This window comes from Pempheris klunzingeri, chromosome 20 (assembly GCF_042242105.1).
Source record: "Pempheris klunzingeri isolate RE-2024b chromosome 20, fPemKlu1.hap1, whole genome shotgun sequence".
In the NCBI taxonomy this organism is placed as follows: domain Eukaryota; kingdom Metazoa; phylum Chordata; class Actinopteri; order Acropomatiformes; family Pempheridae; genus Pempheris; species Pempheris klunzingeri.
In genome coordinates this window covers 2674660-2694196 of record NC_092031.1, presented here as the reverse complement: position 1 = coordinate 2694196, position 19537 = coordinate 2674660, and the positions used below count along the sequence as shown (strand labels likewise).

Sequence of the window (19537 nt, the reverse complement as noted above, 5' to 3'; positions counted from 1 at the left end):
GGACTAATGGGTGTTAAGGTGAATTAGATTTCCTTCCCTGGACTTCAGGTTCATATTGATGGTACTGTAGAAGATGTGCACCTGTGTTTCCTTGAATAATCCCCTGCCCTGAACTGTAACTAGGATAAGTTTTATCAGTGGTATTGATTTTTTCTTGAGCCCCTGTGAACGGATAAAGCAATCTAGGAAGTCCAACGTGCGACTTGCATTTTGCTCCTTCAGGGATGTACTTGATTTCCTCCTCCTGTCCTGTGTTCATGTATTCAGATAGTAATGATTTGAAATGTTGAGCATCAGTCTTTCTGTCATCCATTTATCACGCGATCTACAATTCTGCCAAAATTTTGCATTTCTGCCTTTCTCCTGTCGTTGAGATTTTTTCGGCCGACAAAAAAAAAGACATCTTTTGCGATATCAGTCGTGTAAATAGTTTCCCGAAAATTTGAAAGACCGTTTGGTAACTGAAAAAGTTGCATGCATCCACTATGAATGTATGAAATAAACAGAAGGCACCAGAAGCCCCCCACAGTTCTTCGGGCTCCTGCGTAGACAACCCCTAATCGCCAAGAAGCTCCTGTAAGTCTCAACGAGCACGGCTGAGCAAAAACATCACTTTACTTGAAGACTTACTTATTTAATATCCTACTAGAGATCTCCGGGGGTTGTTTGCAGACAGGGCCTGTACCACTTCTCTCCTGTAAGTGCCTTCTTTCACGTAGGATCGAGTGATAGGCATGCAGGTCCCTTTTTAGATGCAGTTAGCGTCACCCAAACCGACACTAATAAGCACACTGCATTGTGGTAACAACAACAACACGTGTCACTCTGGGGAGCATGCCTGCCAACGTTGACGACTTTTCTTGCGGCTATTACGTCCTTGAATCTCTTACTTTCTTGTATCTATCCTCTTTTTCACCAAACTTGTAAATGGTATGATGAACTATATGAGATTTTATGTGTATACGACGTGCATGTAACATGTAGAATAGGGTGTTTTTAATGAAACCTTTTATTGAAATGATCCAGGATGTTTGGCACAAAATGTGATGCAATGTGACGCGTTGGATCGTGTTGCCAAATGAACTCGGTTATATGAAGACATGCTGACGTTTCTTTCCCCCCCCCTTTTTCCCTTAATCCAGTTCTAACAAAATTCACTTCCGGTCGTAAATGTTTACAACAATAACATACTGACCAACACGCTTCCGCTGTTAACTAGCATCACCACTGCCTACGACGCATTGACAGCTGTGAACTTAACTACGTTACATCTAACAGATTCGTAAAAGCTCACCAGTTTGGAAAACTTGAATAGGTTAATGTTTTTTTGTTTAGTTTGTTTTTTGCAGATCGATTATGAAGTGAAAAATCCTGAAGGCTGTATAAAAGTCATGCTGACTCGTTGGTCCTTTTCACCATTTGCTTGCTGTTCATACGCCTGTGTCAGTTAGCCTACAGCTGAAAATGTGATGTAAAAGTCTGAAGAAAAACAGCCATGAAACGATTCCTACTGAACTGTTGTGTCCACTGCTGTAAATGTACTGTTTACTTTTGGGACCTGAATTATTATGAGTTGTGCAAATTGTGGCTTTCCTTGCTTGTTTTTGTTTCACATGAGAAAATCTGTTTTCTCAGGAGATTTTGACTCCCAGAGAGGACACGTCGAACCTGGTAAATCTGCTAAACCTTGTTGGATTTTATTGATAGCACAGTGCTTATGTGGGTCAGGAGGGTTGAACTGTAGGCCTTCATCCTGTGCCGTAAATCATTTCGCTTCATATACCTGGTCAGTTGTTTGTAAACTGTAAATTGATTCTTTCTGTACATGAGATAAAATAGTAATAAATTTGTTCCCACGTTCACTCAGTGATTGTGATTTTATTTTGAAGTATAAAACAGCCAAACTATCCACTGGTAGACAAAAAAAGGTACATTTAGATAAACAGTGATACGACAGCTCAGAGGTATTAAGTCCTCTTATCTTATCTTATCTTATGAACACACGTGCTGTGTAAATTATAGGTGTCTCTTTTTAAACTGACTCAATTATTCTTCCACAATTCAAATGCTGGATGAGAGTCAAGGTTTAACAGACATCCACATGCTCATATTGCTTCATGATAACATCAGCAGCTACAGACAACAGGACCTCATGATTTACATGAAACTCCAATGTAAAATACATGATTTTAATCTCACTTCCACTCACTCAGGCTGACAAGTCAGGTCATGTCCACAAAACCGCAAGAAACCTGCAGCTGTAAACAGGCCGGCTCTGTCCTGGGATGCCCCCTCGACCCAGTGGAGGTGGTGAACCGTGTCGCCCTAAAGCTTCATGGCTTGTCTCATGGGAAATGTAGATCCAGCTGTTTTACACTTTCTCTCTCTCCTGAGGGCTCCTAATTTCACTGGAAATGTAACACTAAATTGGTGGAGGAGCCCTTTAACTAGAAGCAGAGGAGGTACTCATATTTATTCCTGTAGTAAAATTAGTAATACTAAAGTGTAGAAATACTTTGTTGCATGTAAAAGTCCTGCATTTAAAATCATCTGCATAAAGAAATGGAAACGTGAGCCCCATTTTAATCGATTTACATTAATATGAATCTGGAAAGTAACTAGAGTTATCAAATATATGTAGTGGAGTGCATGAAAACAGGAATATTCAAGTGTAAGATACTTGAGTTTTGGTGCTGATTTACTTTCCATCACTTTTACTCGTGAATATTTTGTGTTTACAGAAATAAAAAGATGATTCAGGAGCCGTAAAGGTGCATTTTCACACACTTCTGTGTTAGTAGTAATATAATCTTAATGTGATGTATGGCTGCTCATGCATAAATATATAATATTTGGTGTAATGTCCCTTTAACGCCAGGCTGCAGAGTCACATGTCAGCAGGTCATGTGATTATTGAACTGTGAGCCAAAGAAACAGCCACTCACTGTCTTGCTTTGTGCTCAGAGTGTTTGCGAAGCCGCCGAAAACACGACATTTATGTGACAAGTTGGACCCATCGGACCAAAACCAGCAGGCGAGAGAAATACTTCCGTTTTCCCGCAGAGAGAAAAAAAATATCCGAAAAAACCGGTTAGCTTCGGCGTTAGCCACCTAGCATGCTAAGCTAACTTGTTTGCTTTGGATTAGCTTGTTAGAGAAAGCTACTGTGATGTTTAGCTAGCTTAGCTTCGTGTCAAGCTCTCTAATCGTTTTGTACACAAAGTGCTTCATTGTGCTACAGTACTGGTCGGTATTTTTACTTGGTATCACGGTGATTAATGGTGTTTTTGTTGTCTTTTAGGTTGTAGGAGTACTAATGCAGCACTGTGCTCTTTGTTCATAACAGCTGAGCTCAGTCTGCCTCCACTCAACTGCTAATGATGGTAAAGTAGACTCACTACCAACCAAACTCCATTATATTTTTGCTCATTTTTTACTTCTACTCAAGTTCTTCACTTATATACAAAGTTATGGTACTTGTACATCACCTGAGTGTTTTCTTGTCATGCCACTTTATACTTCTGCTCCACCATATCTCAGAGGAAAATGTTTTCACTACACTTATCTGACAGCTTTAGTAAAGATTTTTGCATAAAACACATGGAAAAAATCTTTAAAAATGTTTTGTAGTAGGTGAAACTACACAGAAACAGTTTATAGAAGTACAGCTGAAATAATAAGTCAATTAATCGGTTTAAAGAAATCAATTGGCAACTTTTTTTTTTAATAATTTGGTACCATAGTTTAAGTATTTTTTGAAGTAAAAGCATTTATTCATTGCAGCTATGCAAGTGTGAAGATTTGCTGCTTTTCCTTTTAGTTGTTTTAATGTGTTTTTAATCATTTTGAAAGAACAAGCACTGTGTGATCATGATGGCATTTGTCGCCATTTACTGAATCTTTTATAAACTGAACAATAAATTGATTAATGGAGAAAATAATCATCAGATTATTATCACATAATCCCTTTACACTATACAATCTACACTGTCTAATTGTATTTATCAACAGGTTATTTACATATTTATGGTACTCCATGCAGCTTTTTAGTTATTCTTAGTCATGATGTGCAATTAATTTATCACGTGAGGATGTATTTAGTGTATTTATGTCTAATATATTTATGTCTTTTGTCTTCACATTTGTCTTCTAAGTTTATCTTATCTTAAAAGCTTCTAAAATTAGATGATTTGCTGTTTTTTCTTTGTCATATGTGAGAGAAAATGTAATATCTTTAGGGTTTAGACTGTTGGTCATGCCTGGGCTGTTTTTTCTTCAAACTAATAGTTGTTTTTCTTTTTTAAATATCCTTAATTTTATCCCTAAAATCCACAGCTGACTAAATGTGGGGTAAAACCTTCCTAGTAAACAGGATGTGGGGTATTTTAGATTCACATAGTGGGTGTTTTGGAGATATGAGTGAAGATATTATTGCTTTTTCAGTGTGAAAAGGACATGAACTGCAAGGACTTGGGTTTGTTTGGTGTTGAAATCCAGTTTATCAGGTTGGAATGCTTGCAGGGCTGCTGCACACACTCACTTTTGTTCTCACAAGCAGAAAGAAGCACAGAAACCAAGAAGATTAGATAGAATTCGTTGGCAGCAGTTGAGGATCTTTGAGGTTGTGTCAGAAACTCGTTGCATTGTGCTGCCTTCCCGACGGTCTCTCTCTCGCTGCGTTCAGACGGTGCAGATGGGGATCCTGTTTCTGGCTCTGCTTCTGGGCCTGAGCACAGCGCTGGTCTGTCCTGATGGAGGCATGTGTGAGGACAAAAACACCTGCTGCAAGAACACCGTGGGAGGATACGGCTGCTGTCCACTGCCACGCGTGAGCTACCGTTCAGTTTAAATTAAACTGTTACTGTACTTGTCGCAGGTCCAGTTCAAGTGACTTAATTTGCCATTTGAACAGGTACAGAGTAAAAGCACACTGGAGGAAGTATTGAAGTGTTTACTAAAGTAGAAATAGCTAAAACATCGTGCAAAAATACTTGATTGGGAGTAAAAGTCATTCAAAAGTAAAAAGTACAAAAGTATTAGCAGCAAAATGTTCTTGTCCAGACTAATTCATGACACCAGTTCAAATGTTTTGTATATAAATTCTGCATCTGCAAAGTAATTTAAGCTGTTAGAGAAATGTAGTGGCTTAGAAATATATAGTAGAATAAAATATAAATACTCACCTCTTAAAGCCACCAGACTCCATTGACCAAAACAGTAATTTTACCACACAGAACATACTGAGCTGCTGATTTACCAAAGTCTAGTTCAGTTACTTTGTTTGTGTTATTGTGTGACTTTGGTGATTTGATGAGTTTGGATCTGCAATAATTAATGTGTTAAAACACCAAAGTCACAGCAACTAAACAAGCACCTCCCATATTCTGCAAGATTAAATCACTGTTTTTGTCAATGGAGTCTGGTGTATGTGCAGAGAGCGCGATATAACGGCTGTTTGTGGTTAAACCAAAGGGATCTCCCAGGTCTCTCTCTGTAGGGATCCTTTCCATGATGCTGTCACACACTTAGAATAACAACCTGAGCCTTTCAGTGGATCAAACAAAGGACATAAAATTAGATTACAGCCGCTGTAGCCAATCATTTTGAACACAGAAGTGAAAATAGTGCCCAGGTTAAAAAAAATATCAAAGTTATGCTTTAAAAGAAGTACAACAGAAAAAAGGTGGTGAATTGTAAAACTTGGAAACACACTTTTATTTAAATCAGAGGTCATTTCATGTTGTTTAATGTTGATTATCTTATAAAAAAGATCACCAGTCAATCAATTCATACACAGATGCTGAAGAATTGCATGTATATAATCTGACTGAAATCACTGAAGAAGCTCAAATTAGGTTTTTACTCCTCTTTTTTTCTACTGAATTTAATATTTTTTATGACTTCTACATATACGGTGACCTGGATGACTGAGAAATCCTCACAGACAATATTACGGTTGTGTTTAAAGGGGTCTACATTACACAGCAGAGAGAGAATTTAAGGTGTAAAGTGTTGCTGTTAACTGCGATACTCTCTGATAATCTCCTCATCTATTTTTTATGATGTTTTGAATCCACCTGCAGGCCGAGTGTTGTTCAGACCACCTCCACTGCTGCTACGAGGGGACTGTTTGCGATCTCCTCCACGCCAAATGTGTTAATAAGACCGTTTCCCTGCCCTGGATGACACGAGTCCCCACCAGAGAGGCCCTGCTCACCCCTCAGGTAATTTATCAAGTCGAAGACATGTTGTTTTTCTTCTTTTACGTCCTCCTGTTGTTTACTGTCCCCTCTGAGCTCATTGATTTTTCTCTGGACTTCAACCTGTAGACGTGCAGATATGATTGTTTAATTGAAATTTGTAGGTCAAAGGACACATTTGAACCATGAACACCATCAGATCAGTTGCACTGGTTTATTTTTTTAATCTCTGTTTCCTGTTTTACAAAACAAAGAGCACACATGACAAGCTCCATTTTATTGAGGTGTACTTTTAGACCGTCACAGAAAACAAACATAACGTTGCTGTTTTAGTTTGAGTTTAGTGAAACATGATAAAACACAATATGTATTTATAAACTTCATGTATTTTGGATTTTGATGCGTTATGTTTTGTTCAATTAAAAAAAAAAGTTACATGATAAAACACCAGTGTTACTGTAACTGATTACCGGATTAAAATGTTTATTCATTGTCCCCTGAGGATGAATTTTAGCAGTCTTGGTGGCCCCATTTAGTCACCAAAAGATCAAAATTCCCCTTTGACCAACTAATTTCGGAATAAATATGTTCTTTATTAAAGAAGGAGTCATATAAATTATATATTTGGCTTTTTTTGCATAAAAAGTGATAATTAAAATACTCCATCATTACTTTTCTTTTTTCTATCTAATAGTACTAAATACATTTTCATGAATAACACAGTAATGGAATGAATTACATTTGTTATACTAATTGGATTTGTGGAGAGGAAAAGCTTAAATCTTAGTTGTTTTATCAGTTTAAGTGATGTCAGTCCTGCCCCTGACGTGTTCGTTCTCTGTTTTCTGTCGTTTCTGTTCTTTTTGTGGCCGTGTGTGCTCCTCTCATTGGTATGCGTGGGCTCTAACGTGCGGTGTTTCCAGCCCGGAGAGGAAGTAAAAGCAGTCATTTGTCCGGACCAGGAGTCTGAGTGTCCGGACGACACCACTTGCTGCCAGCTTCTTGACGGCTCCTGGGGCTGCTGTCCATTAGTCAAGGTGACACACACGAGCTCACCCTCACAAACATACACATGCGTACTGAAGCACGGTCGCCCTAAAACCACCGGCTGAACCCAAACACCAAGCACTTAACACCAGGAAACATATTACATGGTCTGCTGGTCAGCAAGCGATGCTGCCAACTGCAACTAAAGGTCTCCCAGCTGAACACGTTGGGGCTTCACTGTCTGCATACTGAGGTTTGATTAATGCAGTTGGTTACGTAAGGTTTGAATTAATTAACTAGATCATTTTAACTACAGGATCATGGATACTCATTGATTTGACTGATTTATTTTAAAGTGCAGTTTAAAAACCCACAACCCACTCCCTCTAATCAAATTAGTTATGAGTTTTAATCCTTTTTGAAAAGACATTACTTGTTTTTTTGCACAGTTTGGTGTAGTTTTTATTTGTTGGAGGGCGCATGGAGTAAAAAAATTTAAAAAATGGAGATGAGCAGCGAAGCGCTTTAGTCGATTTATAACGGCAGATGTGTCACACCATGTCCTTGTCCCATGTATTTCAGCTGTTCGTATCTATGACTAATTCTCTGGTAATGTTGATATCAGTTTGAAAGCAGATTTGAATCAGAACTGTCTCTGTACAAACCATACAAGAAAAACACACTTTCAATGACATTTCTCATGCAAATAAATGCAAGTTATTTCTGTTTTTTTGCTAGAGCCTGATCAATATATCTGCCATGAGAGTATATCAACTAAAACCTGTTGATGTATACTGAATGTCGGCCTATAAGTAACAAAATATTGCAGTTCAGAAATGCCAAATATATGTTAGAGGTAATTTAGAAATGTAAAATGTCCCAGTCAGTACATTTCCTGGTCAAAAATCATTAAATGACAAATTTAATAGACCCTTGTCAAAAGCACTTTTTGTTATATGTTCATGGAACAAAAAACAAAAAATCAGGCTGTAGTCATATAAAATGATCCCAAAAGATAAATTTGCTTCATCATTAGCATTGGTTTTAATCCAGTTTTCTTGTCTTTACTTTCAGCTGAAATGTGAGTCTGCCAACAAGATTTTCACATAAATCTGTTCCACACCTGTTTTAGTCCAAGAGGATGAAATAGTCCGTGCTTGTTAAACACCCCAAGAAATGTTTTATAGATTTTGCAAAAGTTTAATATGCTGTGTTTCCTCTTCTGAATGAGAGAGCATTGAATTCTTGTGTGCCTGCCACGTATTTGTAATCGGCTTCAGCTGTCAGCATTCAACTTCAGCATCTGTACTTTTCCATTATCTGCAGCAAACTGTGTCCTTGACTGAAGAGCGTTCTTGACTGCCTTCAATTATTTTCTTCGCTCTGCAGGCGGTGTGTTGTGAGGATAAGCTCCACTGTTGCCCAGAGGGAACAAAGTGTGATATTGCTCACTCAAGATGTGTGTCTGCCTCGCTGGAGTCCTTTCCCATGCTGGAGAAACTGCCGGCCAGAAGGAGGGACAGGAGTCCAGGTGGGGGAATTTGTCTTGTAAATAAATGCATTCAAACAAGCCTAACTCAGGCCAGAGGTCTACATGGAAAATCCAACGTGAAAAAGATTTTAAAATCAGTCTACAGCCATATGCCGACGATACTGTACTAATTACTAACAACCATGTTTCTTTCTTCATGTTCATGTAGCGACTACAGTCACTTCAGTGACGTGTCCTGGTGGAAGAAGCAGCTGCCCAGATAGTTATACATGTTGCCTGCTAACTAGTGGGGACTACGGCTGCTGTCCTTACCCAGAGGTACGTACGACTCTGTCGAAGGACGGGGTCATAAAATGATCCCAATCGTCGTAATATTTATGTTGATAATGATGATGAATTTGGACAGTTTTACTCAGCATGGATAAATGGAACAGCCCGTCACAGAGTAGAAGTAAACACAACAACAGTCAGTCAGTCTGAAGTTTTTGGCTTCCACGTCCATTTCTTACCACAAAGCTTTGTTTGAGCTACTGGTGATGAAATAGATGTTCTGTAAAAGAAGAAAAGAAATTGTGTAATCAAAGGGCACAAAAGCAGTGGTGAAAGTGATCACGTTATCCTCCAAAGCTGAGGAAGCAAAAGGATAACACAATGTCAATTATGAGGAAGTAGTTTAGTAGTAGCTTAGATTAAGATGGCCAGTGAAATATGGCGTTGGTTTCATGCCAACCAAGGTGGGAAAGCTGAATATGTTAGTGATTTTACTGAAATAACTCCATACTCTAAAAAAAATCAATATTACAGCCAATGATATAATAGCTAAGATGTCCTCACTGTCGTCACTTGACTTTGTTCACAAAAGGGTAACTTTATTCAGCTGTTTATCTCGTGGTGTGTTCAGGGGCCGCTTTCTCTGTGTTTCACAACACCTTGAACATGCAGGGAGGGAGGGAGGGAGGGAGGAGTGCCTCGGGAGGCAGGGGGCAGTGTGGCTGACGGCACAGTTGTTTTAGTCTGAGATGCTCTAGTCTGGCGTCTCGTGGTTCTGAATGTCGTATATTGCCTCCTTTTAAGGTAATAAGTTATTGTCTTAGCTGCACTTGTTTTAAACACGACTTATTAACATTTTAATTAATACATATTACCTCAAAAACAAAGTGAAAGACTAGTAGGGGGTGTTGCACAGGTAATAACCCGTCTGTTAGATAATCAATATTTAATATTGCATATTAAATATGCCTCCCAGTATGGGTCACAGCCTTGCTAACATGCAGAGGTGCTCATCTTAATTATTTACTGTGGTTTTAATCATGATGGTGCTCACAGAGAATCAAATGTCACACCAGAGAGAGCTGAAAGAACAATTTATTGGTAGATGGTGTAACAGTGGATTGGAGCTCATGTGCATGTTATTGCATCTCATCAAATCAGAACAGCAGGGAGATTTTATGCCGGATTATTGCGCACAGTTTTTATTTCACATCTGCACGAATGATGCTTCTGGGAGCATTTTAAACTTGGGTGTTTATTGTGCAGCAGCAGTACATTTTTTTATATGTTGTGTTGTGCTTTTAGGGCTTCGTTGGGATGAAATAAACATTCGTGGTGTGAGAGTGAAGCTGTCAGAGTTTACAGCCCACAAGCAACAGATGATCTAATGCCGTATGTGCCTGGAAATGCTAAATAATTACATTCATTCTTGTGCTTACGCTGTGATATTTTAATCATGTGCAGGCCATGTGCTGCAGCGATCATCTCCACTGTTGCCCCAGCAACACAATATGTGACCTGGTGCATGGGGTCTGCAAGTCTGGTGAGACACATGTGCCTCTGCTGAAGAAGATCTCCGCTGTACCCACTGACGGTAACCTTTCTCTGGTGTATTTTAGTCAATATTTTTAAGATGAAACCATTAATTCCACACAGTTTATCTACATGTTGCTACTGGTGCTGGAAAGCCTCAATGAAAGTGTCTGTTCTGACTTTCTCGGCCTGTCAGTTGAGTGTCCTGACAAGAAATCGGCGTGTCCTGACCAGACGACGTGCTGCCAGATGACCAACGGCACATACGGCTGCTGTCCCATGCCTGATGTGAGTAACCTGAACTAACGCTTTACTGCCCAAACCAAACCTGCAAGACCTGCGTGCTCATATCACATGAAACCTTATTCACAGTAAGACGGGTCAGAACAGCAGGTCGTTTCTTATATCATAAACAGTTTTAGTAGGAAAAATTGAGTAGGTTTGATTATGGGGGTGTCGGATCCATAAAATAGATCCAAGGGCAAAAGCTGGTCGTGTGTATATGTATATATTTTCTTAAATATTTATATCTGGGCCATCAGAATGAGTTTCCTCGGTTCTTCATTTTGGACTCTAGTGCTAATCCCTCATTGATTTTGGGGAGCCTTGATGACACTTTGTTGTTTGCTCTCCAAGCTGAGAGAGAGGGTGAAGGCTAAAACCCAGTGGGAGCGTCCCGACACAAACTAATAAGCTGCTGAAGTGGCGTTTCAGACGAGTCGATTTGCAGCTGAGGAGCAGAAGTTCGTCCTCTACTGGACCTCGACTCTGGTTAAGATCCTGTCCTGGTGTCTTGCAGGCCGTCTGTTGTTCAGATCACGTCCACTGTTGTCCTTCGGGCACCGAGTGCGACCTGACGCACAGCGCCTGTGTCTCCGCCCACCGACGCACCGCCATGGCCGTTAAGATCCCCGCCGCTGCCGTGAGGACGCTGGTAGCTGTTCAGAGCAAAGGTCAGAGCGAAACACAGGAGGTGTCCATTTCCTTTATCTGCTTCATGGTGCGATTTAAGGCCTTTAGTTTAGTTTTAATCAAAAGCTGCTGGTCATCAAGTTTATTTTTTAATAACAGTCGCTGCAGGTTTTACATTTTAACGACGTTTCCTGTGAAGATGATTGTAGTTTGGTTTCTGGCCGTGATGCTGTAAATTTTCAAATAAATCACAAAGTGCTTCACCTAAAACCAACAAATTGATATTAGGAGCAATTTAACCGATAACATAGATAATAAAGCAATATTATCATTTCTTAACCTCCTCTCTCCTCACCTCCTCCCCTCTCTTTTTCACCCCCCCCTCACCTCCCATGTCCCCATGTCCTTGTCTCTCTTCAGCTTCTTTCTCCTCACCTCCTCCTCCTCCTCACCACGTCACCACCTGTCTCCTCACTTCCTCTTTTCCTCACCTCCTTTCTCCTCTCCTCCTCACTTCTTCTCACCTCCTCTCTCTTATGTTCACCTCCTTTGTCTTCTCCATCTTCGTCTTCCTCCTCCCAGTTTACTGGCAAATCATGTGACAACATAAATAAGGTTATTTTAGGGGGTCACTGTGACTTATTATTATTATTATTACTGCAGTATTATTAGTGATTTGTTCCACTGTAACACTTCACCAGTGACGTGCTCCTGCCTTCACTGATTATTGGTTTGATTGATTAATAATTTTGTTTTTAAAATGAACAGGCTCCCGTTGGCCCACACTGATGTCTAAAAAAAAAAAAAAAAGATGTTTCTTGGTTTAATCATGTGTCCAATAACATTAAAGGAACTCTTTGCTGATTGATGATGATGTTCCTGCTTGTGTTTCAGCCGGTGCGGTTCCCTGCAACGACTCTGTGGCCTGCGCTGACGGAAGCACCTGCTGTAAATCGTCGGAGGGAGAATGGGCCTGTTGTCCGCTGCCAAAGGTACCGACGTATGGACGTGTACGAGTCACACAGACCGACTGTGTTCGGCTCTCCGTCCAGCTGCACAGAGTCACTCGACACATGACCCCGTTTCTGAGATCGTGATTCAGCTCCCGTCGGCACAGTTTAGTGTTTTTAGCCGCCGGGGATCTCGACAAATGGCTTCTCCCCTGATGGCCCGTCTCTTCTGTGGCACTCAAGTTTTAGTTGCGGTGCTCCTGTGTGAGAATATAGGTCAATATGATTAATGCAGACCTGGCAGGTATTCCATTGTCAATTAATGGAGATCAGCATGGAGGACTTTTAGTTTAAGTTTAAACCTTCATCCATCCATTTTCTTCCACTCATCCAAGGTCCTGTTGCTGTAGCAGCAGTCTTCTTCTTGTTCTTGTTCTTCTGATAATGATAATAAACTTTATTTATGTAGCACTTTTTTTTTTAACTACGTTACAAAGTGCTTTACAAAACAAGTAAAACCAGACAAGACAGTTAAAATGAGAATAAAACCAAAGGATAAAAGCACATAAGGAGTAAAAACAAGAATGATAATATCAAACGTTACCCAAAGCTTTCACAGAGGGAGAAGTTTTAGAAGAAGAGACTCTGAGAGCTGAAGCCTGATCTCCCTTCGCCACCAGCTGTGACCTCGGAGTAACCAGCATGTCCTGCAGGTTGGTCAGGGTTGTGTATCAGTACTTCACTGTCTGCCTTCTCCTCCCTGTAGGCCGTGTGCTGTGAGGACCACCTGCACTGCTGTCCCCACGCCACCGTTTGTAACCTGGCAGCCTCCACATGCGACGATCCCACAGGCAGCGCCGTGACGCCCTGGCTTAGCAAAGTGCCCGCCTTCCCTTTACTGACCGAAAACAGCAAGTGTGACAAATCCACGTCGTGTCCCGGAAAATCCACCTGCTGCAAGACTGAAAGTGGAGACTGGGCCTGCTGTCCTCTGCCTCAGGTGATCAGGGAGCGACGACGATGCTGAGCAGCATGTTTCAAAGATACAACACATCCAAATAAAACACAGAGACACTCAGAAAAAACCTCGTCCAACACTGAAAATACTCACTTTAACATTTTGATCCTTACATTACATATATATTCCACTTAGGTGCCAGATTATTAGGTACACCCATCTTAAATGAATGCATTTTCTTTGGGATGTAGTTTGTGGCGCTGCTGAACTGTATTGCACTATACAGACAGGCGTTTCTGTTATTTAACCTACTCTCATTTTTATTTTTATATATTTTAGATGCATTTTTTACATATTATAAATAAATGAGGATAAAGTTATAAAGAAAATATCGGAAACACCAAATTCAACAAACTGCTTCCAGTAATAATAATTCTCTTAAACCTTATAACTTAAATAAGGTTCCATTTTAAACTGTAATAATCAGCGGTGATGAATCAGAAAACAAAAAATCAAAGGTATTTAACAGGGTTTGGTTTGTGACTCTGTGCTCCCACCAGGCTGTGTGCTGCGAGGACCACGTCCACTGCTGCCCCCACGCCACAGTCTGCAACCTGGAGACTGAAACCTGTGACGACCCGTCTGGTTTCTTGCCGCCGCTCCCCATGGTGGCGAAGGAGTCGGCGCTGAAATCAGAGGTGCGGGATGAGAAATGCGACAAGCAGACGATGTGTCCCGGAGGAACCACCTGCTGTAAGAAAGGCTCCGGACAGTGGGCCTGCTGCCCCTTACCTCAGGTCAGTAGGTGATGGAGTTATGAAGCAGGAGGAGCTGCTACAGGCTTCTAGGATGTGAAGCTGGACCAGTTTGAAACCTTGGAGGGGCGCGAAACAGAAGATGTTGCTGCTGTGGGTCAGAAAATGTCTGGTGGTTGGATTTAAAACATCAAATTTACAAGTAGAGTTGGGTTTGTTTCTGGTTTTCTGGTCCCATCTGGAGGTTTAGCTTCAACCGGACTGATGTTATACAGAACAAATGAACCGCCAAGTAATCTGCCATAATAAGCAATGTGATTAACACAATATTAACTTTATGTTTGAGGCTTTAAACAGAGTAAAGTTACTGATCTTTGTTTTTAACATCTGTGGTGTAAACACAGCATCTAAAGTCCAGTCTGGGAACAACAGAGGGACGAGATGAGAGACGTTACTGTTTGATTACTGAATGATTGAAGGGTTTTGTACAAATAAAGGAATATTTCAGTACGACATTCTTTGACTTTCATGTTGCATAAATTCTCCTCCATGTGTTTGACTGGAGATCAGACATTTACAGGGATGTAAGGAGACATTTGTTTCACTGTTGTTCTCTCCAGGCCGTGTGCTGCAACGATCACGAGCACTGCTGCCCCAAAGGCTACAAATGTAACGTGGCTGAGCAGACGTGTGACAAGCCCGGCCAGCTCAGCCTGCCCTGGCTGCAGAAGATGCCGGCCCTGCAGAAGGAGCCCAGTCGGGGTGTTTCCAGTTCAACTCGGCCGGCCAGGAACATGTGTGACGCCCAAACCAGCTGCCCCAAGGATACAACCTGCTGCTTCATGGGCGAGACCCAGAAATGGGGCTGCTGCCCTCTTCCAGAGGTGACGGACGAGTTAAACTGCCTAAAAAAAGCTAATTACCTGTGAGGTTTTTCAGAACTGGTGCCTCAGAGTTGTGTTTGCTGTTCCTCAGGCGGTCTGCTGTGGTGATGGAAACCACTGCTGCCCCAGAGGTCACACCTGTGAACCTCACCGGTCCTCCTGCTCAAAGGGCCCCCGCGTCGTACCCTGGTTCACCAAACTGAGCGCCGTGACCGAGCCGGGCGCCGTGACGGACGTTAAATGTGACAACAAGAGCAGCTGCGCTTCGGGGACGACGTGCTGCAAGCTGCAGACAGGAGAGTGGGGCTGCTGCCCTCTGGTCAAGGTTTGTACATCACAGTCATGTTAGTCCAGTGTGACCAGGCCGTGGGGCTCATAGTGCATTTAGAAATCCAGAATAAACGACATGTCAAGAAGGAAGGATTATGGTGGTATTTTTATAGCTGGGCCCTATTTTTCACATATTTTGGATTCAACCTTCTTACCTTTGGAAGTGTTCCAGTAGATCCCCTCTACCAGCTGCTGAAAACAAGAGCACTGTGGATAAGTTCTGTTTTTTTTTTTTTTCTTTCCCTGCTGAATTTACTCATTTTATTTGTTTATTTTTACTGGATTTCTGTACTGGAAACAACCTCCATTATATGAAAACTGTCCTGCCCTGTAACAATGATTTATGTAAGCACTACAGGAGACCAGCCTTCCAGAAAACTAATAAAGATTAAGATTCCCCAGGAAAACGCGGTGGTTTAGTCCAGTTTACGACCATTTAAGACTCTTCCTCTGCCTCCTCCTCAGGCCGTTTGCTGTGCAGACCACGAGCACTGCTGCCCTCAGGGCTACACCTGCAACATGCAGACCGGAACATGTGAGAAGCAGGCGAGCCACGAGGCGCCTGCCCGCACCCTCCCCCAGAGCCGGGTGGTGAAGTCCGAGCCGAGGGGCGCCGAGGACGAGGCGGACGTCGTACCATGTGACGGCACGGGGGAGTTTCACTGCCCCAAGCAGAGCACATGCTGTAGGGTCTCGGCCGCAGAGTGGGCCTGCTGCCCCTCACCCGGGGTACGTTCACATCACCTGATTTAAAATGGTGCCTCTTCTGGCTCTGATGACTGTGGATCATGTGACACAGTGTTCACAGGTCACATGATCCACAGCAGCCCTGATAGTCTCAGTTAAACTTTAGAGGTCCCATATTCTGCTCATTATAAAGTCCTGTCAGAAGAACAGAAACGATCTGCTGCTTCGCTCTCGCCTTCGAAATCTTCGTGTTGCAGGGAGCTGGTGTTAGTGAGGACAAACATGGCGGACAGCAAGGTGGATTCAGGAGGTTTCCAGTGGCTAGAGGAGGTCACATGATCAGCAGATCCTCTTATGACATCACAAACACATTTACTGAAAAGACGGAGCAGGAGGAAGAGAGAGAGGACGAGGGTCTCTAGACACACCAGGGGACATGTTTGTGTTGAAGACATTAAAAAACAGAAATTTTCCATAATATGGGACCTTTTAGATTTAAAATAATCCAACAGGTGCGTAGTTATTGATCACACTGCAGGTGTAAGCGGGCAGTAAAGCAGCGTTCACGTCTATTCAGGCAGATTGACGACAGGAAAACCAATAAATTCAATCGTGGCATAAAATTAACACATTTTAACTTTGTGCAGCACTCAGCAGGTCTTTGTTTACTTTAACTTGGACATTAAATAAGTCAAAAAGACTTTTACAGAAACTATTTCACTCTTTAGTTCCAAAAAGCTTGTGACAAACTAAATGTGTTCACATGTTTTTTAGTAGCTTCTTAATCTAACTGATGTTCTCTCTGGTGGCTGCAGGCCGTCTGCTGCTCGGACTCTCAGCACTGCTGCCCTGCTGGATACTCCTGCGACCTGCAGGCCGGAGGCTGCAGCCTGCACGGTCAGCTCACCTGGGACGCTTGGTTTGTGGACAGGAAGAAAGACTCTGTCCAGCACGGACTCTAAACCCCCCGGAGGTGCACTGATCTTCTTCAACCTGGATCCATAACATCCATCTACAGCTCTCGTTGTCTGTGCGCGATAAGAGCTTCTTTTTTTTTTTTTTTAATTCACCGCTTCCTGTTCGTTACTCGTGGAAGTGGAAGTGCATGCACCAAGTTTCTGCACTCCTGAGTGTGTGTGTGTGTGTGTGGTGGTCGGTGTGGAGGAGACTTGGTGCAAGACGGGGAAAAACACACACACGCTGCAGTCATCTCTGGAAATTAAGACATTACATATATATATATATGATGAAGTGGAAGCACTTTAGCAGGAAGGAATTCATGTTGTTGTGTCAACCTGTGTAGCTTTGAAGTGAAAAACAGTCTTTTAGTGTTTTGCAGCAGACAGAAGGTATCTCATCTTTATGCTCACGTCCTGGAATCACTGACAACCATGATACGACTCCAGGAAGGACCGCAGTGCATCTCTTAAAGGGTAAACTTGTTCTGCATTTGTCTTATTGTCAGCAAACACCATGAAAAGACCAAAACCAACAGTGTGTCCGTCCGTCCGTCTCTGAATAGATCGTCCGTTACGCAGAGAAAGGCTTTAAAAATGTCTCACTAACATTATCTTGGACAGGGAGCTTCAATCGTTTAACACAAAAAGCCTTGATATCGAGTTTGAAACTGGCAGAGAGAAGAGAGAGTTACAGAAATAATCCCAAAGGTTTCCTCTTGAATAAATGTCCACAGAATATCACAGAATAACACACAGGTGACTGAGCCTGTGATGAAAGCCGCCATATTTTCACTGTTACTTCTCGATCGGTGGCGACATTCCTGAGAACATCACAGGCGATGCAGTTTTAGCAGCATGCTGTTTTTTTTTTTTTTCTGTGCAAATAAACCAACCGACGTCACACAGGTCAGTCGGTCAGTTGGTTAGTTAGTTGGTTAGTTTGGGCACCAAAGAGAACACAACAGATCTTTGAGTGATGATGAGGATGGACTGATTGATATTAAACACAGTATGTTATAGTTTTTGCAGCATGTGCTCCAAGTGAAAGGTGCTTAAATAACGATATACATTAACTGTTTTAAGCTTTTTCTGCAGAATACATTATTTCCTTGTGGCTGAGTAGCAGGTATTTATGGGAACAGTGGAGCTCTGGCACAGAATAAAATATATCAGGCTTTGAATACGAAACTTTATTGACTTGAAAATTGACTTGTTACAGCAGCTCAAGAGTCAAACATAGAGGAAAGAGAACTTTAGTGATGAATAATCTGTAATAGAAATAGAAAATACACAGTTAATAGTAAGTGGATGCTTTTGTTGTTGGTTTTTGTGGTTTTTTTTGTGGGATTTATTGACATACTTTAGACAAATATAGAATTTCATCAGCGCACGTCATTGTTTTCATGTTCTCTGACCCTGGTCGCCCAGTGCTGGTTCATTTCTCTATTAAAAAGAGAAATTAATGTACTTGCCGCCTTATTGGGCAATATTTGATAAGATAATCTATCTAAGAATAGTTGTTTGCCTCTTTGTGTCCTCATTGTTCAGGAAGCAACGTGTTACTTCATCTTTAATTTGTCTGATTTATTAAAAAAAAAACAAAAAAGATGGGAATAGTTCCTTTTAAATTTGGATGGTTATGTTTTTTTGGTGAATGAACAAAGACAGGCCGGAAAAAACAGCTTGTGCCTTCTTTAACTTCTCCGTAAGAGCAGCTGTTCGATCGGGGGAAAAAGCACCAGCATGCTTTTATTTTGTGTTTTGGACAGATGAAGGTATTTTTCTCTGAAATGAGAGATTGTGACGCTCTGAGGAAACAAATCCAGGACTGCAGAGCAAAAAAACATGCTGTTTGTGGAGCTTTTTAACTCCACACACTCGTCTTAAACAGATAAATCCCCGTTTCCACTGCAGCAGCTCTTGATACATGTCGCCATCGAGTCTTTGCGTTTTGGTTTCCAGCTTTTGGAGGCTTTTTAAGTTTCCAAACGCTCGTCAATCCACTTTTTATGAACAAAGATTGGACCCGTGCTGAAGTAAAGTGTCTAAACTTGTCACTGCTACTCTCAGGCCTTTGTTTGGTTCGTTAATGTGTTTCAGACTTTTACTTTGAGGACGAGGGAGGGTGGGAGGGAGGGAGGGAGTGAAATAAAGTACTTCAAAATACCACTTGGATGGATGTGATGATTAAACTCGCTGAGGTCATCCTTGAAGTTTTATCAGTTGGCGGGATGTGCAGACGCTCGCACAACAAGCCCACACACTTCCTCTGGCCCTTTCCCTCCATATCCTCTTACCCCCGCCCCCGCCTCCCCCGTCCCAGTCATCAGAAAGCTGTTGTGACGACCCGAGTAAACACACAGGCGGACAGGCGGAGACGCAACTGTGGGGCGGGGGCCGTGTCCCACTTGTACAGACGGCCAGGATGTATCTGCCCTCTGGTGGACGGAGAGCAGACGTGAAGGCTCTTCTGCTTGAGCTGAAAACAAAGGACAACGCAGGCTGTTTGAGCTCTAAATGAGGTCAGATACTCTGCTCTCCTGGGGGGGGGGGGGCCCATTGTGGAGAGCTCACAGGACAGTTATTAATGTGAGAGCCCCTCGACACAGACTGCTGTCTT

At 41.9% G+C, this 19537-nt stretch overlaps 1 protein-coding gene across 1 annotated transcript; it reads left to right on the top strand.

Moving 5' to 3' along the window:
- Positions 1 to 2932: 2932 nt before the first annotated feature.
- On the top strand, positions 2933 to 19036 carry grnb (granulin b). The gene is made up of 17 exons (XM_070852345.1): positions 2933 to 3090; positions 3302 to 3383; positions 4685 to 4828; positions 6084 to 6224; positions 7124 to 7237; positions 8577 to 8718; positions 8888 to 8997; positions 10414 to 10543; positions 10679 to 10770; positions 11282 to 11435; positions 12289 to 12386; positions 13111 to 13344; positions 13863 to 14099; positions 14678 to 14941; positions 15033 to 15266; positions 15737 to 16000; positions 16774 to 19036. The coding sequence occupies exons 2-17, from the start codon at positions 3378 to 3380 to the stop codon at positions 16918 to 16920; spliced, it is 2511 nt and encodes an 836-aa protein (XP_070708446.1). The 5' UTR covers positions 2933 to 3090; positions 3302 to 3377; the 3' UTR covers positions 16921 to 19036.
- The last annotated feature ends 501 nt before the right edge of the window (positions 19037 to 19537 follow it).